The 27491-nt window shown below is 71.2% G+C and overlaps 1 protein-coding gene across 4 annotated transcripts in view; it reads left to right on the forward strand.

Moving 5' to 3' along the window:
- The first annotated feature begins 596 nt into the window (after positions 1 to 596).
- Positions 597 to 27491, forward strand: part of card9 (caspase recruitment domain family, member 9) — a 69616-nt gene continuing 42721 nt past the window's right edge. For 2 of the 4 annotated variants that reach the window (XM_087998648.1, XM_087998649.1), the window contains exon 1: positions 705 to 1136. In XM_087998648.1, the coding sequence (XP_087854774.1) occupies positions 947 to 1136 (190 nt within the window). In that variant the 5' untranslated portion in view covers positions 705 to 946. The other 2 variants (XM_087998651.1, XM_087998650.1) reach the window with 2 other exon arrangements.

Genomic DNA, 27491 nt, shown 5'->3' on the forward strand with positions numbered 1-27491 from the left:
TTGATGGAGATTTCCAAAGTTTTGAGGGTTAGATAAGGTAGATTGTGAGGACCTCTTTCTCATGGCAGGTGTGTCTAAGGCCAGAGGGCCAGAGGGGGAGGAGTAATTGGTTTAGAGGTTTGAGAGGTAATTGTGTTCACACAGAGAGTGTTGGAAATATGGAACGTGCTGTCTGAGAATGTGGTGGTGGCAGGTACTCTAATAATGATTAAGAAACATCTGGGTGAGCACTTAAAATGCCAGGGCACAGTAGGCACGTCAGTGGGATTAGTGTAGTTTGTTGGGTCAGTATGGAGATGGCGGGCTGAAGGGCCTGTTTCTATGCTGTATAACTCTATAATTGTATATTTAATACAGAGATGAGGAGGAATGTCTTGTCTCAGAGGGCAGTGTATCTGTGTAATTGTTTAGCACAGAGGGCTATTCCAGGCTGGGACAGTGAGATATTTAATCGGGAAGGGAACGGACAGTTATGGGGAAAAATCAGGGAAATGGGCAAGAGGATAATCGGGCCAGGCACGATGTGACGGATGGGCTGAGTGGGCTGATGGTATTATTGAGCTTGTGTCCTGTCCTCAGGGAGTGGCCTGGTCTGGTCTGGCCTGGCCTGGCCTGGTCTGGTCTGGTCTGGTCTGGTCTGGTCTGGTCTGGTCTGGTCTGGTCTGGCCTGGCCTGGTCTGGCCTGGTCTGGTCTGGTCTGGTCCGGTCTGGTCCGGTCTGGTCTGGCCTGGCCTGGCCTGGTCTGGTCTGGTCTGGTCTGGTCTGGTCTGAGCTGGCCTGGTCTGCCCTGGTCCGGTCTGGCCTGGCCTAGTCTGGTCTGGTCTGGTCTGGTCTGGGCTGGTCTTGGCCTGGTCTGGTCTGGTCCGGTCTGGCCTGGTCTGGTCTGGTCAGGTCTGGTCTGGTCCAGTCTGGTCTGGCCTGGCCTGGCCTGGTCTGGGTCACAGTGATGTCGGATCAGAGTGAAGCAGACGGTAATGAGCTGTGGAACAATCTGGAGAATTACCGAGCGAAGCTCACGGCAGTGATTGAACCGTCCCGGATCACCCCGTACCTGCGGCAGTGCAAGGTCCTCATTCACGATGACGAGGAGCAGATCTTCAACGACCCCAACCTGGTCACCCGGCGCCGGAAAGTAGGTCAGTGCTCGGGCATGGCAGGGTACAGTGAGGGGGGGGCACAGTGGTGGGGGGGGGGGCACAGTGAGGGGGGGGCACAGTGGGGGGGGGCACAGTGAGGGGGGGGCACAGTGAGGGGGGTGGGGCACAGTGAGGGGATGCGGGGTACAGTGAGGGGGGCGGGGCACAGTGAGGGGATGCGGGGTACAGTGAGGGGGGTGGGGCACAGTGAGGGGGGGGCACAGTGAGGGGGAGCAGGGCACAGTGAGGGGGGGCACAGTGAGGGGGGGTGGGGCACAGTGAGGGGGGTGGGGCACAGTGAGGGGGCTGGGGCACAGTGAGGGGGGCGGGGCACAGTGAGGGGGTGTGGGGCACAGTGAGGGGGCGGGGCACAGTGAGGGGGGTGGGGCACAGTGAGGGGGTGTGGGGCACAGTGGGGGGGGCGGGGCACAGTGAGGGGGGCAGGGCACAGTGGGGGGGACAGGGCACAGTGAGGGGGGTGTGGGGCACAGTGAGGGGGTTGTGGGGCACAGTGAGGGAGGTGTGGGGCACAGTGAGGGAGGTGTGGGGCACAGTGATGGGGGCACTGGGGGCACAGTGAGGGGGAGGGGCACTGGGGGGACACAGTGAGAGGGGGGTGGGGCAATGGGGGGGCACAGTGAGGGGGGCTGGGGCAATGGGGGGCACAGTGAGGGGGTGCGGGACACAGTGAAAGGCTGTGGGGCACAGTGAGGGAGGGCAGGGCACATTGAGGGGGGGCGGGTCACTGGGGAGCACAGTGAGGGGGCAGGGCACTGGGGGGCACAGTGAGGGGGCAGGGCACTGGGGAGGCACAGTGAGGGGGGTGGGGCACTGCGGGGCACAGTGAGGGGGGTGGGGCACTCGGGGGGGCACAGTGAGAGGGGGTGGGGCAATGGGGGCACAGTGAAGGGTGTGGGGCACTGCGGCGCACAGTGCAGGGGTGGGGCACTGGGGGGGCACAGTGAGGGGTGTGGGGCACAGTGAGGGGTGGGGCACAGTGAGTGGGGTGTGTGGGACACAGTGAGGAGGGTGGGGCACATTGAGGGGGTGTGGGGCACAGTGAGGGGGCGGGGCACAGTGAGGGGGCGGGGCACAGTGAGGGGGTGTGGGGCACAGTGAGGGGGTGGGGCACAGTGAGGGGGTGTGGGGCACAGTGAGGGGGGTGTGGGGCACAGTGAGGGGGTGTGGGGCACAGTGAGGGGGTGTGGGGCACAGTGAGGGGGCGGGGCACAGTGAGGGGGCGGGGCACAGTGAGGGGGTGTGGGGCACAGTGAGGGGGTGTGGGGCACAGTGAGGGGGGTGGGGCACAGTGAGGGGGCAGGGCACAGTGAGGGGGGTGGGGCACAGTGAGGAGGGTGGGGCACAGTGAGGGGGTGTGGGGCACAGTGAGGGGGTGTGGGGCACAGTGAGGGGGGTGGGGCACAGTGAGGGGGCAGGGCACAGTGAGGGGGGTGGGGCACAGTGAGGAGGGTGGGGCACAGTGAGGGGGCGGGGCACAGTGAGGGGTATGGGGCACAGTGAGGGGGCGGGGCACAGTGAGGGGGCGGGGCACAGTGAGGGGGCGGGGCACAGTGAGGGGGCGGGGCACAGTGAGGGGGCGGGGCACAGTGAGGGATATGGGGCACAGTGAGGGGGCGGGGCACAGTGAGGGGGCGGGGCACAGTGAGGGGGCGGGGCACAGTGAGGGGGCGGGGCACAGTGAGGAGGGTGGGGCACAGTGAGGGGGCGGGGCACAGTGAGGGGGGTGGGGCACAGTGAGGAGGGTGGGGCACAGTGAGGGGGCGGGGCACAGTGAGGGGGCGGGGCACAGTGAGGAGGGTGGGGCACAGTGAGGGGGCGGGGCACAGTGAGGAGGGTGGGGCACAGTGAGGGGGCGGGGCACAGTGAGGAGGGTGGGGCACAGTGAGGGGGCGGGGCACAGTGAGGGGGGTGGGGCACAGTGAGGGGGCGGGGCACAGTGAGGGGGCGGGGCACAGTGAGGGGGTGGGGCACAGTGAGGGGGCGGGGCACAGTGAGGAGGGTGGGGCACAGTGAGGGGGGTGGGGCACAGTGAGGGGGCGGGGCACAGTGAGGGGGCGGGGCACAGTGAGGGGGTGGGGCACAGTGAGGGGGCGGGGCACAGTGAGGAGGGTGGGGCACAGTGAGGGGGCGGGGCACAGTGAGGGGGCGGGGCACAGTGAGGAGGGTGGGGCACAGTGAGGGGGCGGGGCACAGTGAGGGGGTGTGTGAGGCACAGTGAGGGGGCGGGGCACAGTGAGGAGGGTGGGGCACAGTGAGGGGGCGGGGCACAGTGAGGAGGGTGGGGCACAGTGAGGGGGCGGGGCACAGTGCGGGGGTGGGGCACAGTGAGGGGGGTGTGGGGCACAGTGAGGGGGCGGGGCACAGTGAGGAGGGTGGGGCACAGTGAGGGGGCGGGGCACAGTGCGGAGGTGGGGCACAGTGAGGGGGCGGGGCACAGTGAGGGGGGTGTGGGGCACAGTGAGGGGGCGGGGCACAGTGAGGGGGGTGTGGGGCACAGTGAGGGGGCGGGGCACAGTGAGGGGGGTGGGGCACAGTGAGGGGGGTGGGGCACAGTGAGGTGGCGGGGCACAGTGAGGGGGGTGGGGCACAGTGAGGGGGGTGTGGGGCACAGTGAGGGGGCGGGGCACAGTGAGGGGGGTGGGGCACAGTGAGGGGGGTGGGGCACAGTGAGGTGGCGGGGCACAGTGGGGGGCGGGGCACAGTGAGGGGGCGGGGCACAGTGAGGGGGCGGGGCACAGTGATGGGTGTGGGGCACAGTGAGGGGGGTGGGGCACAGTGAGGGGGGTGGGGCACAGTGAGGGGGCGGGGCACAGTGATGGGTGTGGGGCACAGTGATGGGTGTGGGGCACAGTGAGGGGGCGGGACACAGAGAGGGCGGGGCACAGTGAGGAGGGTGGGGAACAGTGAGGGGGGTGTGGGGCACAGTGAGGGGGCGGGACACAGTGAGCGGGCGGGGCACAGTGAGGGGGCGGGGCACAGTGAGGGGGCGGGGCACAGTGAGGGGTGTGAGGCACAGTGATGGGTGTGGGGCACAGTGAGGGGGCGGGACACAGAGAGGGCGGGGCACAGTGAGGGGGGCGGGGCACAGTGAGGGGGGTGTGGGGCACAGTGAGGGGGCGGGGCACAGTGAGCGGGCGGGGTACAGTGAGGGGGCGGGGCACAGTGAGGGGGCGGGGCACAGTGAGGGGTGTGAGGCACAGTGAGGGGGGTGGGGCACAGTGAGGGGGGTGGGGCACAGTGAGGGGGCGGGACACAGTGAGCGGGCGGGGCACAGTGAGGGGGCGGGGCACAGTGAGGGGGCGGGGCACAGTGAGGGGTGTGAGGCACAGTGAGGGGGGTGGGGCACAGTGAGGGGGGTGGGGCACAGTGAGGGGGGTGTGGGGCACAGTGAGGGGGCGGGGCACAGTGAGGGGGGTGGGGCACAGTGAGGGGGGTGTGGGGCACAGTGAGGGGGCGGGGCACAGTGAGGGGGCGGGGCACAGTGAGGGGGCGGGGCACAGTGAGGAGGGTGGGGCACAGTGAGGAGGGTGGGGCACAGTGAGGTGGCGGGGCACAGTGAGGAGGGTGGGGCACAGTGGGGGGCGGGGGACAGTGAGGGGGCGGGGCACAGTGAGGGGGCGGGGCACAGTGATGGGTGTGGGGCACAGTGAGGGGGCGGGACACAGAGAGGGCGGGGCACAGTGAGGAGGGTGGGGAACAGTGGGGGGGGTGTGGGGCACAGTGAGGGGGCGGGACACAGTGAGCGGGCGGGGCACAGTGAGGGGGCGGGGCACAGTGAGGGGGCGGGGCACAGTGAGGGGTGTGGGGCACAGTGAGGTGGGTGGGGCACAGTGAGGGGGCGGGGCACAGTGAGGGGGCGGGGCACAGTGAGGTGGCGGGGCACATTGAGGGGGCGGGGCACAGTGAGGGGTGTGGGGCACAGTGAGGGGGCGGGGCACAGTGAGGGGTGTGGGGCACAGTGAGGGGGCGGGGCACAGTGAGGGGTGTGGGGCACAGTGAGGGGTGTGGGGCACAGTGAGGGGGCGGGGCACAGTGAGGGGTGTGGGGCACAGTGAGGGGGCGGGGCACAGTGAGGGGTGTGGGGCACAGTGAGGGGGCGGGGCACAGTGAGGGGGCGGGGCACAGTGAGGGGTGTGGGGCACAGTGAGGGGGCGGGGCACAGTGAGGGGGCGGGGCACAGTGAGGGGTGTGGGGAACAGTGAGGGGGCGGGGCACAGTGAGGGGGCGGGGCACAGTGAGGGGTGTGGGGCACAGTGAGGGGGCGGGGCACAGTGAGGGGGCGGGGCACAGTGAGGGGGCGGGGCACAGTGAGGCGTGTGGGGCACAGTGAGGGTGCGGGGTACAGTGAGGGGGCGGGGCACAGTGAGGGGTGTGGGGCACAGTGAGGGGGCGGGGCACAGTGAGGGGACGGGGCACAGTGAGGGGTGTGGGGCACAGTGAGGGGGCGGTGCACAGTGAGGGGTGTGGGGCACAGTGAGGGGGCGGGGCACAGTGAGGGGGCGGGGCACAGTGAGGGGTGTGGGGCACAGTGAGGGGGCGGGGCACAGTGAGCGGGCGGGGCACAGTGAGGGGGCGGGGCACAGTGAGGGGGCGGGGCACAGTGAGGGGTGTGGGGCACAGTGAGGTGGGTGGGGCACAGTGAGGGGGCGGGGCACAGTGAGGGGGCGGGGCACAGTGAGGGGGCGGGGCACATTGAGGGGGCGTGGCACAGTGAGGGGTGTGGGGCACAGTGAGGGGGCGGGGCACAGTGAGGGGTGTGGGGCACAGTGAGGGGGCGGGGCACAGTGAGGGGTGTGGGGCACAGTGAGGGGGCGGGGCACAGTGAGGGGTGTGGGGCACAGTGAGGGGGCGGGGCACAGTGAGGGGTGTGGGGCACAGTGAGGGGGCGGGGCACAGTGAGGGGGCGGGGCACAGTGAGGGGTGTGGGGCACAGTGAGGGGGCGGGGCACAGTGAGGGGTGTGGGGAACAGTGAGGGGGCGGGGCACAGTGAGGGGGCGGGGCACAGTGAGGGGTGTGGGGCACAGTGAGGGGGCGGGGCACAGTGAGGGGGCGGGGCACAGTGAGGGGGCGGGGCACAGTGAGGCGTGTGGGGCACAGTGAGGGTGCGGGGCACAGTGAGGGGGCGGGGCACAGTGAGGGGTGTGGGGCACAGTGAGGGGGCGGGGCACAGTGAGGGGGCGGGGCACAGTGAGGGGTGTGGGGCACAGTGAGGGGGCGGTGCACAGTGAGGGGTGTGGGGCACAGTGAGGGGGCGGGGCACAGTGAGGGGGCGGGGCACAGTGAGGGTGTGGGGCACAGTGAGGGGGCGGTGCACAGTGAGGGGGGTGTGGGGAACAGTGAGGGGGGTGTGGGGCACAGTGAGGGGGCGGGGCACAGTGAAGGGTGTGGGGCACAGTGAGTGGTGTGGGGCACAGTGAGGGGGGTGTGGGGCACAGTGAGGGGTGTGTGGGGCACAGTGAGGATGGTGGGGCACAGTGAGGGGTGTTTAGGGCACAGTGAGGGGGCGGGGCACAGTGAGGGGGGTGTGGGGCACAGTGAGGGGGCGGGGCACAGTGAGGGGGCGGGTTACAGTGAGGGGGGTGGGGCACAGTGAGGAGGGTGGGGCACAGTGAGGGGGCGGGGCACAGTGATGGGTGTGGGGCACAGTGAGTGGTGTGGGGCACAGTGAGGGGGGTGTGGGGCACAGTGAGGGGTGTGTGGGGCACAGTGAGGGTGGTGGGGCACAGTGAGGGGTGTTTAGGGCACAGTGAGGGGGCGGGGCACAGTGAGGGGGGTGTGGGGCACAGTGAGGGGGCGGGGCACAGTGAGGGGGCGGGTTACAGTGAGGGGGGTGGGGCACAGTGAGGAGGGTGGGGCACAGTGAGGGGGCGGGGCACAGTGTGGGGGGTGTGGGGAACAGTGAGGGGGGTGTGGGGCACAGTGAAGGGTGTGGGGCACAGTGAGGGGGCGGGGCACAGTGAGGGGGGTGTGGGGCACAGTGAGGGGGCGGGGCACAGTGAGGAGGGTAGGGCACAGTGAGGGGGCGGGGCACAGTGCGGGGGTGGGGCACAGTGAGGGGGCGGGACACAGTGAGGGGGGTGTGGGGCACAGTGAGGGGTGTGTGGGGCACAGTGAGGGGGCGGGGCACAGTGAGGGGGGTGTGGGGCACAGTGAGGGGGCGGGGCACAGTGAGGAGGGTAGGGCACAGTGAGGGGGCGGGGCACAGTGCGGGGGTGGGGCACAGTGAGGGGGCGGGGCACAGTGAGGGGGGTGTGGGGCACAGTGAGGAGGGTGGGGCACAGTGAGGGGGCGGGGCACAGTGAGGGGGGTGTGGGGCACAGTGAGGAGGGTGGGGCACTGTGAGGGGGTGTGGGGCACAGTGAGGGGGCGGGGCACAGTGAGGGGGGTGGGGCACAGTGAGGGGGCGGGGCACAGTGAGGGGGCGCGGCACAGTGAGGGGGCGGGGCTCAGTGAGGAGGGGTGTGGGGCACAGTGAGGAGGGTGGGGCACAGTGAGGGGGCGGGGCACAGTGAGGGGGCGCGGCACAGTGAGGGGGCGGGGCACAGTGAGGAGGGGTGTGGGGCACAGTGAGGAGGGTGGGGCACAGTGGGGGGCGGGGCACAGTGAGGGGGCGGGGCACAGTGAGGGGGCGGGGCACAGTGATGGGTGTGGGGCACAGTGAGGGGGGTGGGGAACAGTGAGGGGGGTGTGGGGCACAGTGAGGGGGGTGTGGGGCACAGTGAGGGGGCGGGACACAGAGAGGGCGGGGCACAGTGAGGAGGGTGGGGAACAGTGAGGGGGGTGTGGGGCACAGTGAGGGGGGTGTGGGGCACAGTGAGGGGGGTTTGGGGCACAGTGAGGGGGCGGGACACAGTGAGCGGGCGGGGCACAGTGAGGGGGCGGGGCACAGTGAGGGGGCGGGGCACAGTGAGGGGTGTGGGGCACAGTGAGGTGGGTGGGGCACAGTGAGGGGGCGGGGCACAGTGAGGGGGCGGGGCACAGTGAGGGGGCGGGGCACATTGAGGGGGCGGGGCACAGTGAGGGGTGTGGGGCACAGTGAGGGGGCGGGGCACAGTGAGGGGTGTGGGGCACAGTGAGGGGGCGGGGCACAGTGAGGGGGCGGGGCACAGTGAGGGGTGTGGGGCACAGTGAGGGGTGTGGGGCACAGTGAGGGGGCGGGGCACAGTGAGGGGTGTGGGGCACAGTGAGGGGGCGGGGCACAGTGAGGGGTGTGGGGCACAGTGAGGGGCGGGGCACAGTGAGGGGTATGGGGCACAGTGAGGGGGCGGGGCACAGTGAGGGGGCGGGGCACAGTGAGGGGTGTGGGGCACAGTGAGGGGGCGGGGCACAGTGAGGGGTGTGGGGAACAGTGAGGGGGCGGGGCACAGTGAGGGGGCGGGGCACAGTGAGGGGTGTGGGGCACAGTGAGGGGGCGGGGCACAGTGAGGGGGCGGGGCACAGTGAGGGGGCGGGGCACAGTGAGGCGTGTGGGGCACAGTGAGGGTGCGGGGCACAGTGAGGGGGCGGGGCACAGTGAGGGGTGTGGGGCACAGTGAGGGGGCGGGGCACAGTGAGGGGGCGGGGCACAGTGAGGGGTGTGGGGCACAGTGAGGGGGCGGTGCACAGTGAGGGGTGTGGGGCATAGTGAGGGGGCGGAGCACAGTGAGGGGGCGGGGCACAGTGAGGGTGTGGGGCACAGTGAGGGGGCGGCGCACAGTGAGGGGGGTGTGAGGCACAGTGAGGGGGGTGGGGCACAGTGAGGGGTGTTTAGGGCACAGTGAGGGGGCGGGGCACAGTGAGGGGGGTGTGGGGCACAGTGAGGGGGCGGGGCACAGTGAGGGGGCGGGTTACAGTGAGGGGGGTGGGGCACAGTGAGGAGGGTGGGGCACAGTGAGGGGGCGGGGCACAGTGAGGGGGGTGTGGGGAACAGTGAGGGGGGTGTGGGGCACAGTGAGGGGGCGGGGCACAGTGAAGGGTGTGGGGCACAGTGAGGGGGCGGGGCACAGTGAGGGGGGTGTGGGGCACAGTGAGGGGTGTGTGGGGCACAGTGAGGGGGCGGGGCACAGTGAGGGGGGTGTGGGGAACAGTGAGGGGTGTGTGGGGCACAGTGAGGGGGCGGGGCACAGTGAGGGGTGTGGGGCACAGTGAGGGGGGTGTGAGGCACAGTCAGGGGGCGGGGCACAGTGATGGGTGTGAGGCACAGACAGGGGGCGGGGCACAGTGAGGGGGCGGGGCACAGTGAGGGGGCGGGGCACAGTGAGGGGTGTGGGGCACAGTGAGGGGGCGGGGCACAGTGAGTGGGCGGGGCACAGTGAGGGTGTGGGGCACAGTGAGGGGGCGGTGCACAGTGAGGGGGGTGTGGGGAACAGTGAGGGGGGTGTGGGGAACAGTGAGGGGGGTGTGGGGCACAGTGAGGGGGCGGGGCACAGTGAAGGGTGTGGGGCACAGTGAGGGGTGTGGGGCACAGTGAGGGGGGTGTGGGGCACAGTGAGGGGTGTGTGGGGCACAGTGAGGGTGGTGGGGCACAGTGAGGGGTGTTTAGGGCACAGTGAGGGGGCGGGGCACAGTGAGGGGGGTGTGGGGCACAGTGAGGGGGCGGGGCACAGTGAGGGGGCGGGTTACAGTGAGGGGGGTGGGGCACAGTGAGGAGGGTGGGGCACAGTGAGGGGGCGGGGCACAGTGTGGGGGGTGTGGGGAACAGTGAGGGGGGTGTGGGGCACAGTGAGGGGGCGGGGCACAGTGAAGGGTGTGGGGCACAGTGAGGGGGCGGGGCACAGTGAGGGGGGTGAGGGGCACAGTGAGGGGTGTGTGGGGCACAGTGAGGGGGCGGGGCACAGTGAGGGGGGTGTGGGGCACAGTGAGGGGGCGGGGCACAGTGAGGAGGGTAGGGCACAGTGAGGGGGCGGGGCACAGTGCGGGGGTGGGGCACAGTGAGGGGGCGGGGCACAGTGAGGGGGGTGTGGGGCACAGTGAGGAGGGTGGGGCACAGTGAGGGGGCGGGGCACAGTGAGGGGGGTGTGGGGCACAGTGAGGAGGGTGGGGCACAGTGAGGGGGTGTGGGGCACAGTGAGGGGGCGGGGCACAGTGAGGGGGGTGGGGCACAGTGAGAGGGGTGTGGGGCACAGTGAGGGGGCGGGGCACAGTGAGGGGGCGCGGCACAGTGAGGGGGCGGGGCACAGTGAGGAGGGGTGTGGGGCACAGTGAGGAGGGTGGGGCACAGTGAGGGGGCGGGGCACAGTGAGGGGGCGCGGCACACTGAGGGGGCGGGGCACAGTGAGGAGGGGTGTGGGGCACAGTGAGGAGGGTGGGGCACAGTGGGGGGCGGGGCACAGTGAGGGGGCGGGGCACAGTGAGGGGGCGGGGCACAGTGATGGGTGTGGGGCACAGTGAGGGGGGTGGGGAACAGTGAGGGGGGTGTGGGGCACAGTGAGGGGGGTGTGGGGCACAGTGAGGGGGCGGGACACAGAGAGGGCGGGGCACAGTGAGGAGGGTGGGGAACAGTGAGGGGGGTGTGGGGCACAGTGAGGGGGGTGTGGGGCACAGTGAGGGGGGTTTGGGGCACAGTGAGGGGGCGGGACACAGTGAGCGGGCGGGGCACAGTGAGGGGGCGGGGCACAATGAGGGGGCGGGGCACAGTGAGGGGTGTGGGGCACAGTGAGGTGGGTGGGGCACAGTGAGGGGGCGGGGCACAGTGAGGGGGCGGGGCACAGTGAGGGGGCGGGGCACATTGAGGGGGCGGGGCACAGTGAGGGGTGTGGGGCACAGTGAGGGGGCGGGGCACAGTGAGGGGTGTGGGGCACAGTGAGGGGGCGGGGCACATTGAGGGGGCGGGGCACTGTGAGGGGGGTGTGGGGCACAGTGAGGGGTGTGTGGGGCACAGTGAGGGGGCGGGGCACAGTGAGGGGGGTGTGGGGAACAGTGAGGGGGGTGTGGGGCACAGTGAGGGGGCGGGGCACAGTGAGGGGTGTGGGGCACAGACAGGGGGCGGGGCACAGTGAGGGGGGTGTGAGGCACAGTCAGGGGGCGGGGCACAGTGTGGGGGCGGGACACAGTGAGGAGGGTGGGGCACAGTGACGGGGCGGGGCACAGTGAGGGGGCGGGGCACAGTGATGGGTGTGAGGCACAGACAGGGGGCGGGGCACAGTGAGGGGGCGGGGCACAGTGAGGGGGCGGGGCACAATGAGGAGGGTGGGGCACAGTGAGGGGGCGGGGCACAGTGTGGGGGCGGGACACAGTGAGGAGGGTGGGGCACAGTGACGGGGCGGGGCACAGTGAGGGGGCGGGCACAGTGAGGGGTGTGGGGCACAGTGAGGGGGCGGGACACAGTGAGGAGGGTGGGGCACAGTGAGGGGGCGGGGCACAGTGAGGGGACGGGGCACAGTGAGGGGGCGGGGCACAGTGAGGGGTGTGGGGCACAGTGAGGGGCGGGGCACAGTGAGGGGGCGGGGCACAGTGAGGAGGGTGGGGCACAGTGAGGGGGCGGGGCACAGTGCGGGGGTGGGGCACAGTGAGGGGGCGGGGCACAGTGAGGGGGGGTGTGAGGCACAGTGAGGGGCGGGGCACAGTGAGGGGGGTGTGGGGCACAGTGAGGAGGGTGGGGCACAGTGAGGGGGGTGTGGGGCACAGTGAGGGGGCGGGGCACAGTGAGGGGGGTGGGGCACAGTGAGGGGGGTGGGGCACAGTGAGGGGGCGGGGCACAGTGAGGAGGGTGGGGCACAGTGAGGGGGCGGGGCACAGTGAGGGGTGTGGGGCACAGTGAGGGGCGGGGCACAGTGAGGGGGCGGGGCACAGTGAGGGGGCGGGGCACAGTGAGGGGGGGTGTGAGGCACAGTGAGGGGGCGGGGCACAGTGAGGGGGGTGTGGGGCACAGTGAGGGGGCGGGGCACATTGAGGACGGTAGGGCACAGTGAGGGGGCGGGGCACAGTGCGGGGGTGGGGCACAGTGAGGAGGCGGGGCACAGTGAGGGGGGTGTGGGGCACAGTGAGGAGGGTGGGGCACAGTGAGGGGGCGGGGCACAGTGAGGGGGGGTGTGAGGCACAGTGAGGGGGCGGGGCACAGTGATGGGGGTGTGGGGCACAGTGAGGAGGGTGGGGCACAGTGAGGGGGGTGTGGGGCACAGTGAGGGGGCGGGGCACAGTGAGGGGGGTGGGGCACAGTGAGGGGGGTGTGGGGCACAGTGAGGGGGCGGGGCACAGTGAGGGGGCGGGGCACAGTGAGGGGGCGGGGCACAGTGAGGAGGGGTGTGGGGCACAGTGAGGAGGGTGGGGCACAGTGAGGGGGGTGTGGGGCACAGTGAGGGGGGGTGTGAGGCACAGTGAGGGGGCGGGGCACAGTGAGGGGGGTGTGGGGCACAGTGAGGGGGGTGTGGGGCACAGTGAGGGGGCGGGGCACAGTGAGGGGGGTGGGGCACAGTGAGGGGGGTGTGGGGCACAGTGAGGGGGCGGGGCACAGTGAGGGGGCGGGGCACAGTGAGGGGGCGGGGCACAGTGAGGAGGGTGGGGCACAGTGAGGGGGCGGGGCACAGTGAGGGGGCGGGGCACAGTGAGGGGGGTGGGGCACAGTGAGGGGGGTGGGGCACAGTGAGGGGGGTGTGGGGCACAGTGAGGGGGCGGGGCACAGTGAGGGGGGTGGGGCACAGTGAGGGGGGTGTGGGGCACAGTGAGGGGGCGGGGCACAGTGAGGGGGCGGGGCACAGTGAGTGGGCGGGGCACAGTGAGGAGGGTGGGGCACAGTGAGGAGGGTGGGGCACAGTGAGGTGGCGGGGCACAGTGAGGAGGGTGGGGCACAGTGGGGGGCGGGGCACAGTGAGGGGGCGGGGCACAGTGAGGGGGCGAGGCACAGTGAGGGGTGTGGGGCACAGTGAGGGGGCGGGACACAGAGAGGGCGGGGCACAGTGAGGAGGGTTGGGAACAGTGAGGGGGGTGTGGGGCACAGTGAGGGGGGAGTGGGGCACAGTGAGGGGGGTGTGGGGCACAGTGAGGGGTGTGGGGCACAGTGAGTGGGCGGGGCACAGTGAGGGGTGTGGGGCACAGTGAGGGGGCGGGGCACAGTGAGGGGTGTGGGGCACAGTGAGGGGGCGGGGCACAGTGAGGGGGCGGGGCACAGTGAGGGGTGTGGGGAACAGTGAGGGGGCGGGGCACAGTGAGGGGTCGGGGCACAGTGAGGGGTGTGGGGCACAGTGAGGGGGTGGGGCACAGTGAGGGGGCGGGGCACAGTGAGGGGGGCGGCGCACAGTGAGGCGTGTGGGGCACAGTGAGGGTGCGGGGCACAGTGAGGGGGCGGGGCACAGTGAGGGGTGTGGGGCACAGTGAGGGGGCGGGGCACAGTGAGGGGGCGGGGCACAGTGAGGGGTGTGGGGCACAGTGAGGGGGCGGTGTACAGTGAGGGGTGTGGGGCACAGTGAGGGGGCGGGGCACAGTGAGGGGGCGGGGCACAGTGAGGGTGTGGGGCACAGTGAGGGGGCGGTGCACAGTGAGGGGGGTGTGAGGCACAGTGAGGGGGTGGGGCACAGTGAGGGGGGTGTGGGGCACAGTGAGGGGGCGGGGCACAGTGAGGGGGGTGTGGGGCACAGTGAGGGGGCGGGGCACAGTGAGGGGGCGGGTTACAGTGAGGGGGGTGGGGCACAGTGAGGAGGGTGGGGCACAGTGAGGGGGCGGGGCACAGTGAGGGGGGTGTGGGGAACAGTGAGGGGGCGGGGCACAGTGAAGGGTGTGGGGCACAGTGAGGGGGCGGGGCAGAGTGAGGGGGGTGTGGGGCACAGTGAGGGGTGTGTGGGGCACAGTGAGGGGGCGGGGCACAGTGAGGGGGGTGTGGGGAACAGTGAGGGGGGTGTGGGGCACAGTGAGGGGGCGGGGCACAGTGAGGGGTGTGGGGCACAGTGAGGGGGGTGTGAGGCACAGTCAGGGGGCGGGGCACAGTGATGGGTGTGAGGCACAGACAGGGGGCGGGGCACAGTGAGGGGGCGGGGCACAGTGAGGGGGCGGGGCACAATGAGGAGGGTGGGGCACAGTGAGGGGGCGGGGCACAGTGTGGGGGCGGGACACAGTGAGGAGGGTGGGGCACAGTGACGGGGCGGGGCACAGTGAGGGGGCGGGGCACAGTGAGGGGTGTGGGGCACAGTGAGGGGGCGGGACACAGTGAGGAGGGTGGGGCACAGTGAGGGGGCGGGGCACAGTGAGGGGGAGGGGCACAGTGAGGGGTGTGGGGCACAGTGAGGGGGCGGGGCACAGTGAGGGGGCGGGGCACAGTGAGGGGTGTGGGGCACAGTGAGGGGGCGGGGCACAGTGAGGGGGGTGTGAGGCACAGTGAGGGGGCGGAGCACAGTGAGGGGTGTGGGGCACAGTGATGGGGCGGGGCACAGTGAGGAGGGTGGGGCACAGTGAGGGGGCGGGACACAGTGAGGTGGCGGGGCACAGTGAGGGGGGTGTGAGGCACAGTGAGGGGGTGTGGGGCACAGTGAGGGGTGCGGGACACAGTGAGGGGGCGGGGCACAGTGAGGGGGCGGGGCACAGTGAGGGGTGTGGGGCACAGTGAGGGGGCGGGGCACAGTGAGGGGTGTGGGGCACAGTGAGGGGTGTGGGGCACAGTGAGGGGGCGGGGCACAGTGAGGGGGCGGGGCACAGTGAGGGGTGTGGGGCACAGTGAGGGGGCGGGGCACAGTGAGGGGGGTGTGAGGCACAGTGAGGGGTGTGGGGCACAGTGAGGGGGCGGGGCACAGTGAGGGGGCGGGGCACAGTGAGGGGTGTGGGGCACAGTGATGGGGCGGGGCACAGTGAGGAGGGTGGGGCACAGTGAGGGGGCGGGACACAGTGAGGGGGCGGGGCACAGTGGGGGGTGTGAGGCACAGTGAGGGGGCGGGGCACAGTGAGGGGGGTGTGAGGCACAGTGAGGGGTGTGGGGCACAGTGAGGGGGCGGGGCACAGTGAGGGGGCGGGGCACAGTGAGGGGTGTGGGGCACAGTGATGGGGCGGGGCACAGTGTGGAGGGTGGGGCACAGTGAGGGGGCGGGACACAGTGAGAGTGTGGGGCACAGTGAGGGGGGTGTGAGGCACAGTGAGGGGGGTGTGGGGCACAGTGAGGGGGCGGGACACAGTGAGGGGGCGGGGCACAGTGAGGAGGGTGGGGCACAGTGAGGGTGCGGGACACAGTGAGGGGGCGGGGCACAGTGAGGGGTGTGGGGCACAGTGAGGGGGCGGGGCACAGTGAGGGGTGTGGGGCACAGTGAGGGGGCGGGGCACAGTGAGGGGGCGGGGCACAGTGACGGGTGTGGGGCACAGTGAGGGGGCGGGGCACAGTGAGGGGTGTGGGGCACAGTGAGGGGGCGGGGCACAGTGAGAGGAGTGTGGGGCACAGTGAGAGGGGTGTGGGGCACAGTGAGGGGGCGGGGCACAGTGAGGGGTGTGGGACACAGTGAGAGGGGTGTGGGGCACAGTGAGGGGGCGGGGCACAGTGAGGGGGCGGGGCACAGTGAGGGGGCGGGGCACAGTGAGGGGTGTGGGGCACAGTGAGGGGGCGGGGCACAGTGAGAGGGCGGGGCACAGTGAGGAGGGTGGGGCACAGTGAGAGGGGTGTGGGGCACAGTGAGGAGGCGGGGCACAGTGAGGGGTGTGGGACACAGTGAGGGGGTGGGGCACAGTGAGGGGGCGGGGCACAGTGAGAGGGCGGGGCACAGTGAGGAGGGTGGGGCACAGTGAGAGGGGTGTGGGGCACAGTGAGGGGGCGGGGCACAGTGAGGGGTGTGGGACACAGTTAGGGGGTGGGGCACAGTGTGGGGGCGGGGCACAGTGAGGGGGGTGGGACACAGTGAGGGGGCGGGGCACAGTGAGGGGGCGGGGCACAGTGAGGAGGGTGGGGCACAGTGAGGGGGTTGGAGCACAGTGAGGGGGCGGGGCACAGTGAGGGGGCGGGGCACAGTGAGAGGGGTGTGGGGCACAGTGAGGGGGCGGGGCACAGTGAGGGGGCAGGGCACAGTGAGAGGGGTGTGGGGCACCGTGAGGGGGCGGGGCACAGTGAGGGGTGTGGGACACAGTGAGGAGGGTGGGGCACATTGAGGGGGGCGGGGCACAGTGAGGGGGGCGGGGCACAGTGAGGGGGGGTGGGACACAGTGAGGGGGCAGGGCACAGTGAGGGGGCGGGGCACAGTGAGGGTGTGGGGCACAGTGAGGGGGCGGGGCACAGTGATGGGTGTGGGGCACAGTGAGGAGGGTGTGGGGCACAGTGAGGGGGCGGGGCACAGTGAGGGGGCCAGGCACAGTGAGAGGGGTGTGGTGCACAGTGAGGGGGCGGGGCACAGTGAGGGTGCGGGGTACAGTGAGGGGGGTTTGGGGCACAGTGAGGGGGGCGGGGCACAGTGAGGGGGTGTGGGGCACAGTGAGGGGGCGGGGCACAGTGAGGGGGGTGGGGCACAGTGAGGGGGTGTGGGGCACAGTGGAGGGGGCGGGGCATAGTGAGGGGGGCAGGGCACAGTAGGGGGGACGGGGCACAGTGAGGGGGGCAGGGCACAGTGAGGGGGGTGGGGCACAGTGAGGGGGGTAGGGCACAGTGGGGGGGGTGGGGCACATGTGAGGAGGGTGGGGCACAGTGAGGGGGGCGGGGCACAGTGAGGGGGTTGTGGGGCACAGTGAGGGGGTTGTGGGGCACAGTGAGGGGGGTGTGGGGCACAGTGAGGGGGGCACTGTGGGCACAGTGAGGGGGCGGGGCACTGGGGGCCACAGTGAGGGGGAGGGGCACTGGGGGGGCACAGTGAGAGGGGGTGGGGCAATGGGGGGGCACAGTGAGGGGGTTGGGGCAATGGGGGCACAGTGAGGGGGCGGAGCACTGGGGGGCACAGTGAGGGGGTGCGGGACACAGTGAAAGGCTGCGGGGCACAGTGAGGGAGGGCAGGGCACATTGAGGGGGGCGGGTCACTGGGGAGCACAGTGAGGGGGCAGGGCACTGGGGGGCACAGTGAGGGGGCAGGGCACTGGGGAGGCACAGTGAGGGGGGTGGGGCACTGCGGGGCACAGTGAGGGGGGTGGGGCACTCGGGGGGGCACAGTGAGAGGGGGTGGGGCAATGGGGGCACAGTGAAGGGTGTGGGGCACTGCGGCGCACAGTGCAGGGGTGGGGCACTGGGGGGGCACAGTGAGGGGTGTGGGGCACAGTGAGGGGTGGGGCACAGTAGGGGGTGGGGCACAGTGAGGGGTGGCGAGGCACTGTGAGAGCACAGTGAGGGGGGTGGGCACTGGGGGGTACAGTGAGGGGCGGAGCACTGGGGGGCACATTGCGGGGGTGGGGCACTGGGGGGCACAGTGAGGGGTGTGGGGCACAGTGCGGGGGTGGGGCACAGTGAGGGGGTGTGGGGCACAGTGAGTGGGGTGTGTGGCACAGTGAGTGGGCCGGGCACTGGGGGGCACAGTGCGGGGGTGGGGCACTGGGCGGGCACAGTGAGGGGGGTGGGGCACAGTGAGGGGGTGAGGGGCACAGTGAGGGGGTCCGGGCACAGTGAGGGGGGTGTGGGACACAGTGAGGAGGGTGGGGCACATTGAGGGGGTGTGGGGCACAGTGAGGGGGCAGGGCAGAGTGAGGGGGTGCGGCACAGTGAGTGGACGGGGTACAGTGAGTGGGCGGGGCACAGTGAGGGGGGTGGGGCACAGTGAGGGGGTGGGGCACAGTGAGGGGGGTGTGGGGCACAGTGAGGGGGGTGTGGGGCACAGTGAAGGGGGTGTGCGGCACAGTGAGGGGGCGGGGCACAGTGAGGGGTGTGGGGCACAGTGAGGAGGGTGGGGCACAGTGAGGGGGGCGGGACACAGTGAGGGGTGTGGGGCACAGTGAGGGGGGTGTGGGGCACAGTGAGGGGGCGGGGCACAGTGAGGGGGGTGTGGGGCACAGTGAGGGGGTGGGGCACAGTGAGAGGGGTGTGGGGCACAGTGAGGGGGGTGTGGGGCACAGTGAGGGTGTGGGGCACAGTGAGGGGGGTGTGGGGCACAGTGAGGGGGCGGGGCACAGTGAGGGGGGTGTGGGCACAGTGAGGGGGTGGGGCACAGTGAGGGGGGTGTGGGGCACAGTGAGGGGGGTGTGGGGCACAGTGAGGGTGTGGGGCACAGTGAGGGGGGTGTGGGGCACAGTGAGGGGGCGGGGCACAGTGAGGGGGGTGTGGGGCACAGTGAGGGGGGTGTGGGGCACAGTGAGGGTGTGGGGCACAGTGAGGGGGCGGGGCACAGTGAGGGGGGTGTGGGGCACAGTGAGGGGGTGGGGCACAGTGAGGGGGGTGTGGGGCACAGTGAGGAGGCGGGGCACAGTGGGGGGGGGTGGGGCACAGTGAGGGGGCGGGGCACAGTGAGGGGTGTGTGGGGCACAGTAAGGGGGCGGGGCACAGTGAGGGGGCGGGGTACAGTGAGGGGGGTGTGGGGCACAGTGAGGTGGGTGTGAGGCACAGTGAGGGGGGTGTGGGGCACAGTGAGGGGGCGGGGCACAGTGAGGGGGGTGTGGGGCACAGTGAGGGGGCGGGGTACAGTGAGGGTGTGGGGCACAGTGAGGGGGCGGGGCACAGTGAGGTGGGTGTGGGGCACAGTGAGGGGTGTGTGGGGCACAGTAAGGGGGCGGGGCACAGTGAGGGGGCGGGGTACAGTGAGGGGGGTGTGGGGCACAGTGAGGTGGGTGTGAGGCACAGTGAGGGGGGTGTGGGGCACAGTGAGGGTGCGGGGCACAGTGAGGGGGGTGTGGGGCACAGTGAGGGGGCGGGGTACAGTGAGGGTGTGGGGCACAGTGAGGGGGCGGGGCACAGTGAGGTGGGTGTGGGGCACAGTGAGGGGGGTGTGGGGCACAGTGAGGGGGCGGGGCACAGTGGGGGGGTGTGGGGCACAGTGAGGGGGATGTGGGGCACAGTGAGGGGGCGGGGCACAGTGAGGGGGCGGGGCACAGTGAGGGGGCGGGGCACAGTGAGGGGTGTGGGGCACAGTGAGGGGGCAGGGCACAGTGAGAGGGCGGGGCACAGTGAGGAGGGTGGGGCACAGTGAGAGGGGTGTGGGGCACAGTGAGGGGGCGGGGCACAGTGAGGGGTGTGGGACACAGTGAGGGGGTGGGGCACAGTGAGGGGGCGGGGCACAGTGAGGGGAGTGGGACACAGTGAGGGGGCGGGGCACAGTGAGGGGGCGGGGCACAGTGAGGAGGGTGGGGCACAGTGAGGGGGTTGGAGCACAGTGAGGGGGCGGGGCACAGTGAGGGGGCGGGGCACAGTGAGAGGGGTGTGGGGCACAGTGAGGGGGCGGGGCACAGTGAGGGGGCAGGGCACAGTGAGAGGGGTGTGGGGCACCGTGAGGGGGCGGGGCACAGTGAGGGGGGCAGGGCACAGTGAGGGGGGTGGGGCACAGTGAGGGGGCGGGGCACAGTGAGGGGTGTGGGACACAGTGAGGAGGGTGGGGCACAGTGAGGGGGGCGGGGCACAGTGAGGGGGGCGGGGCACAGTGAGGGGGGGTGGGACACAGTGAGAGGGCAGGGCACAGTGAGGGGGCGGGGCACAGTGAGGGTGTGGGGCACAGTGAGGGGGCGGGGCACAGTGATGGGTGTGGGGCACAGTGAGGAGGGTGTGGGGCACAGTGAGGGGGGTGTGGGGCACAGTGAGGGGGCGGGGCACAGTGAGGGGGCCAGGCACAGTGAGAGGGGTGTGGTGCACAGTGAGGGGGCGGGGCACAGTGAGGGGGCGGGGCACAGTGTGGGGGCGGGGTACAGTGAGGGGGGTTTGGGGCACAGTGAGGGGGGCGGGGCACAGTGAGGGGGTGTGGGGCACAGTGAGGGGGCGGGGCACAGTGAGGGGGGTGGGGCACAGTGAGGGGGTGTGGGGCACAGTGGAGGGGGCGGGGCATAGTGAGGGGGGCAGGGCACAGTAGGGGGGACGGGGCACAGTGAGGGGGGCAGGGCACAGTGAGGGGGGTGGGGCACAGTGAGGGGGGTAGGGCACAGTGGGGGGGGTGGGGCACATGTGAGGAGGGTGGGGCACAGTGAGGGGGGCGGGGCACAGTGAGGGGGTTGTGGGGCACAGTGAGGGGGTTGTGGGGCACAGTGAGGGGGGTGTGGGGCACAGTGAGGGGGGCACTGTGGGCACAGTGAGGGGGCGGGGTACAGTGAGGGTGTGGGGCACAGTGAGGGGGGTGTGGGGCACAGTGAGGGGGCGGGGCACAGTGAGGGGGCGGGGCACTGTGAGGGGGCGGGGCACAGTGAGGGGTGTGGGGCACAGTGAGGGGGCGGGGCACAGTGAGAGGGCGGGGCACAGTGAGGAGGGTGGGGCACAGTGAGGGGGTGGGGCACAGTGAGGGGTGTGGGACACAGTGAGGGGGTGGGGCACAGTGAGGGGGCGGGGCACAGTGAGGGGGGTGGGACACAGTGAGGGGGTGGGGCACAGTGAGGGGGCGGGGCACAGTGAGGGGGGTGGGACACAGTGAGGGGGCGGGGCACAGTGAGGGGGCGGGGCACAGTGAGGAGGGTGGGGCACAGTGAGGGGGTTGGAGCACAGTGAGGGGGCGGGGCACAGTGAGGGGGCGGGGCACAGTGAGAGGGGTGTGGGGCACAGTGAGGGGGCGGGGCACAGTGAGGGGGCAGGGCACAGTGAGAGGGGTGTGGGGCACCGTGAGGGGGCGGGGCACAGTGAGGGGTGTGGGACACAGTGAGGAGGGTGGGGCACAGTGAGGGGGGCGGGGCACAGTGAGGGGGGCGGGGCACAGTGAGGGGGGGTGGGACACAGTGAGAGGGCAGGGCACAGTGAGGGGGCGGGGCACAGTGAGGGTGTGGGGCACAGTGAGGGGGCGGGGCACAGTGATGGGTGTGGGGCACAGTGAGGAGGGTGTGGGGCACAGTGAGGGGGGTGTGGTGCACAGTGAGGGGGCGGGGCACAGTGAGGGGGCGGGGCACAGTGTGGGGGCGGGGTACAGTGAGGGGGGTTTGGGGCACAGTGAGGGGGGCGGGGCACAGTGAGGGGGTGTGGGGCACAGTGAGGGGGCGGGGCACAGTGAGGGGGGTGTGGGGCACAGTGAGGGGGTGTGGGGCACAGTGGAGGGGGCGGGGCATAGTGAGGGGGGCAGGGCACAGTAGGGGGGACGGGGCACAGTGAGGGGGGCAGGGCACAGTGAGGGGGGTGGGGCACAGTGAGGGGGGTAGGGCACAGTGGGGGGGGTGGGGCACATGTGAGGAGGGTGGGGCACAGTGAGGGGGGCGGGGCACAGTGAGGGGGTTGTGGGGCACAGTGAGGGGGTTGTGGGGCACAGTGAGGGGGGTGTGGGGCACAGTGAGGGGGGCACTGTGGGCACAGTGAGGGGGCGGGGCACTGGGGGCCACAGTGAGGGGGAGGGGCACTGGGGGGGCACAGTGAGAGGGGGTGGGGCAATGGGGGGGCACAGTGAGGGGGTTGGGGCAATGGGGGCACAGTGAGGGGGCGGAGCACTGGGGGGCACAGTGAGGGGGTGCGGGACACAGTGAAAGGCTGCGGGGCACAGTGAGGGAGGGCAGGGCACATTGAGGGGGGCGGGTCACTGGGGAGCACAGTGAGGGGGCAGGGCACTGGGGGGCACAGTGAGGGGGCAGGGCACTGGGGAGGCACAGTGAGGGGGGTGGGGCACTGCGGGGCACAGTGAGGGGGGTGGGGCACTCGGGGGGGCACAGTGAGAGGGGGTGGGGCAATGGGGGCACAGTGAAGGGTGTGGGGCACTGCGGCGCACAGTGCAGGGGTGGGGCACTGGGGGGCACAGTGAGGGGTGTGGGGCACAGTGAGGGGTGGGGCACAGTAGGGGGTGGGGCACAGTGAGGGGTGGCGAGGCACTGTGAGAGCACAGTGAGGGGGGTGGGCACTGGGGGGTACAGTGAGGGGCGGAGCACTGGGGGGCACATTGCGGGGGTGGGGCACTGGGGGGCACAGTGAGGGGTGTGGGGCACAGTGCGGGGGTGGGGCACAGTGAGGGGGTGTGGGGCACAGTGAGTGGGGTGTGTGGCACAGTGAGTGGGCCGGGCACTGGGGGGCACAGTGCGGGGGTGGGGCACTGGGCAGGCACAGTGAGGGGGGTGGGGCACAGTGAGGGGGTGAGGGGCACAGTGAGGGGGTCCGGGCACAGTGAGGGGGGTGTGGGACACAGTGAGGAGGGTGGGGCACATTGAGGGGGTGTGGGGCACAGTGAGGGGGCAGGGCAGAGTGAGGGGGTGCGGCACAGTGAGTGGACGGGGTACAGTGAGTGGGCGGGGCACAGTGAGGGGGGTGGGGCACAGTGAGGGGGTGGGGCACAGTGAGGGGGGTGTGGGGCACAGTGAGGGGGGTGTGGGGCACAGTGAAGGGGGTGTGGGGCACAGTGAGGGGGCGGGGCACAGTGAGGGGTGTGGGGCACAGTGAGGAGGGTGGGGCACAGTGAGGGGGGTGGGACACAGTGAGGGGTGTGGGGCACAGTGAGGGGGGTGTGGGGCACAGTGAGGGGGCGGGGCACAGTGAGGGGGGTGTGGGGCACAGTGAGGGGGTGGGGCACAGTGAGAGGGGTGTGGGGCACAGTGAGGGGGGTGTGGGGCACAGTGAGGGTGTGGGGCACAGTGAGGGGGTGTGGGGCACAGTGAGGGGGCGGGGCACAGTGAGGAGGGTGGGGCACAGTGAGGGGGTGGGGCACAGTGAGGGGGGTGTGGGGCACAGTGAGGGGGGTGTGGGGCACAGTGAGGGTGTGGGGCACAGTGAGGGGGGTGTGGGGCACAGTGAGGGGGCGGGGCACAGTGAGGGGGGTGTGGGGCACAGTGAGGGGGGTGTGGGGCACAGTGAGGGTGTGGGGCACAGTGAGGGGGCGGGGCACAGTGAGGGGGGTGTGGGGCACAGTGAGGGGGTGGGGCACAGTGAGGTGGGTGTGGGGCACAGTGAGGGGGCGGGGCACAGTGGGGGGGGTGGGGCACAGTGAGGGGGCGGGGCACAGTGAGGGGTGTGTGGGGCACAGTAAGGGGGCGGGGCACAGTGAGGGGGCGGGGTACAGTGAGGGGGGTGTGGGGCACAGTGAGGTGGGTGTGAGGCACAGTGAGGGGGGTGTGGGGCACAGTGAGGGGGCGGGGCACAGTGAGGGGGGTGTGGGGCACAGTGAGGGGGCGGGGTACAGTGAGGGTGTGGGGCACAGTGAGGGGGCGGGGCACAGTGAGGTGGGTGTGGGGCACAGTGAGGGGTGTGTGGGGCACAGTAAGGGGGCGGGGCACAGTGAGGGGGCGGGGTACAGTGAGGGGGGTGTGGGGCACAGTGAGGTGGGTGTGAGGCACAGTGAGGGGGGTGTGGGGCACAGTGAGGGTGCGGGGCACAGTGAGGGGGGTGTGGGGCACAGTGAGGGGGCGGGGTACAGTGAGGGTGTGGGGCACAGTGAGGGGGCGGGGCACAGTGAGGTGGGTGTGGGGCACAGTGAGGGGGGTGTGGGGCACAGTGAGGGGGCGGGGCACAGTGGGGGGGGTGTGGGGCACAGTGAGGGGGATGTGGGGCACAGTGAGGGGGCGGGGTACAGTGAGGGTGTGGGGCACAGTGAGGGGGGTGTGGGGCACAGTGAGGGGGCGGGGTACAGTGAGGGTGTGGGGCACAGTGAGGGGGGTGTGTGGCACAGTGAGGGGGGTGTGAGGCACAGTGAGGGGGCGGGGCACAGTGAGGGGGGTGGGGCACAGTGAGGGGAGTGTGAGGCACAGTGAGGGGGCGGGGCACAGTGAGGGGGGTGTGGGGCACAGTGAGGGGTGTGTGGGGCACAGTGAGGGGGGTGTGGGGCACAGTGAGGGGGGTGTGGGGCACAGTGAGGGGGGTGTGGGGCACAGTGAGGGGGCGGGGCACAGTGAGGGGGGTGTTGGGCACAGTGAGGGGTGTGTGGGGCACAGTGAGGGGGCGGGGCACAGTGAGGGGGGTGTGGGGCACAGTGAGGGGGCGGGGCACAGTGAGGGGGGTGTGGGGCACAATGAGGGGGCGGGGCACAGTGAGGGGGGTGTGGGGCACAGTGAGGGGGGTGTGGGGCACAGTGAGGGGTGTGGGGCACATTGAGGGGGGTGTGGGGCACAGTGAGGGGGCGGGGCACAGTAAGGGGTGTGGGGCACAGTGAGGGGGCGGGGCATAGTGAGGGGGCGGGGCACAGTGAGGGGTGTGGGGCACAGTGAGGGGGCGGGGCACAGTGAGGAGGGTGGGGCACAGTGAGGGGGCGGGGCACAGTGAGGGGTGTGGGGCACAGTGAGGGGGCGGGGCACAGTGAGGGGGCGGGGCACAGTGAGGGGTGTGGGGCACAATGATGGGGCGGGGCACAGTGAGAAGGGTGGGGCACAGTGAGGGGTGTGGGGCACAGTGATGGGGCGGGGCACAGTGAGGGGGCGGGACACAGTGAGGGGGCGGGGCACAGTGAGGGGTGTGGGGCACAGTGAGGGGGCGGGGCACAGTGAGTTGGGTGTGAGGCACAGTGAGGGGGCGGGACACATTGAGGGGGCGGGGCACAGTGAGGGGGGTGTGGGGCACAGTGAGGGGGCGGGACACAGTGAGGGGGCGGGGTACAGTGAGGAGGGTGGGGCACAGTGAGGGGGCGGGGCACAGTGAGGGGGGTGTGGGGCACAGTGAGGGGGGTGTGGGGCACAGTGAGGGGTGTGGGGCACATTGAGGGGGGTGTGGGGCACAGTGAGGGGGCGGGGTACAGTGAGGGGGCGGGGCACAGTGAGGGGGCGGGGCACAGTGTGGGGTGTGGGGCACAGTGAGGGGGCGGGGCACAGTGAGGGGGCGGGGCACAGTGAGGGTGTGGGGCACAGTGAGGAGGGTGTGGGGCACAGTGAGGGTGCGGGGCACAGTGAGGGGGGTGTGGGGCACAGTGAGGGGGCGGGGCACAGTGAGGTGGGTGTGGGGCACAGTGAGGGGGGTGTGGGGCACAGTGAGGGGGCGGGGCACAGTGGGGGGGGTGTGGGGCACAGTGAGGGGGATGTGGGGCACATTGAGGGGGCGGGGTACAGTGAGGGTGTGGGGCACAGTGAGGGGGGTGTGGGGCACAGTGAGGGGGCGGGGTACAGTGAGGGTGTGGGGCACAGTGAGGGGGGTGTGTGGCACAGTGAGGGGGGTGTGAGGCACAGTGAGGGGGCGGGGCACAGTGAGGGGGGTGGGGCACAGTGAGGGGAGTGTGAGGCACAGTAAGGGGGCGGGGCACAGTGAGGGGTGTGGGGCACAGTGAGGAGTGTGGGGCACAGTGAGGGGGCGGGGCACAGTGAGGGGTGTGGGGAACAGTGAGGGGGCGGGGCACAGTGAGGGGTGTGGGGAACAGTGAGGGGGCGGGGCACAGTGAGGGGGGTGTGGGGCACAGTGAGGGGGGTCACAGTGAGGGGGCGGGGCACAGTAAGGGGGCGGGGCACAGTGAGGGGTGTGGGACACAGTGAGGGGTGTGAGGCACAGTGAGGGGGCGGGGCACAGTGAGGGGTGTGGGACACAGTGAGGGGTGTGGGACACAGTGAGGAGGGTGGGGCACAGTGAGGGGGCGGGGCACAGTGAGGAGGGTGGGGCACAGTGAGGGTGTGGGGCACAGTGAGGGGGCGGCGCACAGTGAGGGGTGTGGGACACAGTGAGGGGGGTGTGGGGCACAGTGAGGGGTGTGGGGCACAGTGAGGGGGCGTGGCACAGTGAGAGGGGTGTGGGGCACAGTGAGGGGGCGGGGCACAGTGAGAGGGGTGTGGGGCACAGTGAGGGGGGTCACAGTGAGGGGGCGGGGCACAGTGAGGCGTGTGGGACACAGTGAGGAGGGTGGGGCACAGTGAGAGGGGTGTGGGGCACAGTGAGGGGGCGGGGCACAGTGAGGAGGTTGGGGCTCAGTGAGGGGGCGGGGCACAGTGAGAGGGGTGTGGGGCACAGTGAGGGGGCGGGGCACAGTGAGGGGGCGGGGCACAGTGATGGTGTGGGGCACAGTGAGGGGTGTGGTGCACAGTGAGGGGGCGGGGCACAGTGAGGCGGGTGTGGGGCACAGTGAGGGGGCGGGGCACAGTGAGGGGTGTGGGGCACAGTGAGGGGGCGGGGCACAGTGAGGGGCGGGGCACAGTGAGGGGTGTGGGACACAGTGAGGAGGGTGGGGCACAGTGAGAGGGCGGGGCACAGTGAGGGGGGTGTGGGGCACAGTGAGGGGGCGGGGCACAGTGATGGGTGTGGGACACAGTGAGGAGTGTGGGGCACAATGAGGGGGCGGGGCACAGTGAGGGGGCGGGGCACAGTGAGGGGTGTGGGGCACAGTGAGGGGGCGGGGCACAGTGAGGGGGCGTGGCACAGTGAGGGGGCGGGGCACAGTGAGAGGGGCGTGGGGCACAGTGAGGGGGCGGGGCACAGTGAGGGGGCGGGGCACAGTGAGGGGGCGGGGCACAGTGAGGGGTGTGGGGCACAGTGAGGAGCGTGGGGCACAGTGAGGGGGCGGGGCACAGTGAGGGGGCAGGGCACAGTGAGGGTGTGGGGCACAGTGATGGGTTTGGGGCACAGTGAGGAGGGTGGGGCACAGTGAGGGGGCGGGGCACAGTGAGGGGGCGGGGCACAGTGAGAGGGGTGTGGGCACAGTGAGGGGGCAGGGCACAGTGAGGGGTGTGGGACACAGTGAGGGGGGTGTGGGGCACAGTGAGGGGTGTGGGGCACAGTGAGGGGGCAGGGCACAGTGAGGGGGCGGGGCACAGTGAGGGGTGTGGGGCACAGTGAGGGGTTGTGAGGCACATTGAAGGGGGTGTGGGGCACAGTGAGCGGGGTGTGGGGCACAGTGAGGGGTTGGGGCACAGTGAGGATGGTGTGGGGCACAGTGAGGGGGCGGGGCACAGTGAGGGGGCGGGGCACAGTGAGGGGACGGGGGCACAGTGAGGGAGCAGGACACAGTGAGGGGTGGGGCACAGGGGGGCACAGTGAGGGGGCAGGGCACAGTGAGGGGGCAGGGCCATGGGGGGGCAGAGTGCGGGGGCAGGGCACTTGGGGGGCACAGTGAGGGGGCAGGGCACAGTAAAGGGGTGGGGCACTGTGGGGGCACAGTGAGGGGGGTGCACTGGGTGGGCACAGTGAGAGTGGGGTGGGGCAATGGGGGCACAGTGAGGGGGTGGGGCACTGGGTGGGCACAGTGAAGGGGGGTCGAGGCAATGGGGGACACAGTGAGGGGGCGGGCACTGGGGGGCACAGTGAGGTGGGCAGGGCACAGTGAATGGGTGAGGCACAGTGAGGGGTTTGTGGGGCACAGTGAGGGGGAGCGGGGCACAGTGAGGGGGTCGGGCACAGTGAGGGGGTGGGGAAGAGTGAGGGGTGTGTGTGGGGCACAGTGAGGGAAAGCGGGGCACAGTGAGGGGGTGGGGCACAGTGAGGGGGTGGGGAAGAGTGAGGGGTGTGTGTGGGACACAGTGAAGGTGGGCGGGGCACAGTGAGGGGT

The sequence above is a fragment of the Chiloscyllium plagiosum genome, unplaced genomic scaffold (assembly GCF_037043375.1).
Source record: "Chiloscyllium plagiosum isolate Xiang-an unplaced genomic scaffold, Cpla_swu_hap1 HiC_scaffold_21, whole genome shotgun sequence".
Lineage (NCBI taxonomy): Eukaryota > Metazoa > Chordata > Chondrichthyes > Orectolobiformes > Hemiscylliidae > Chiloscyllium > Chiloscyllium plagiosum.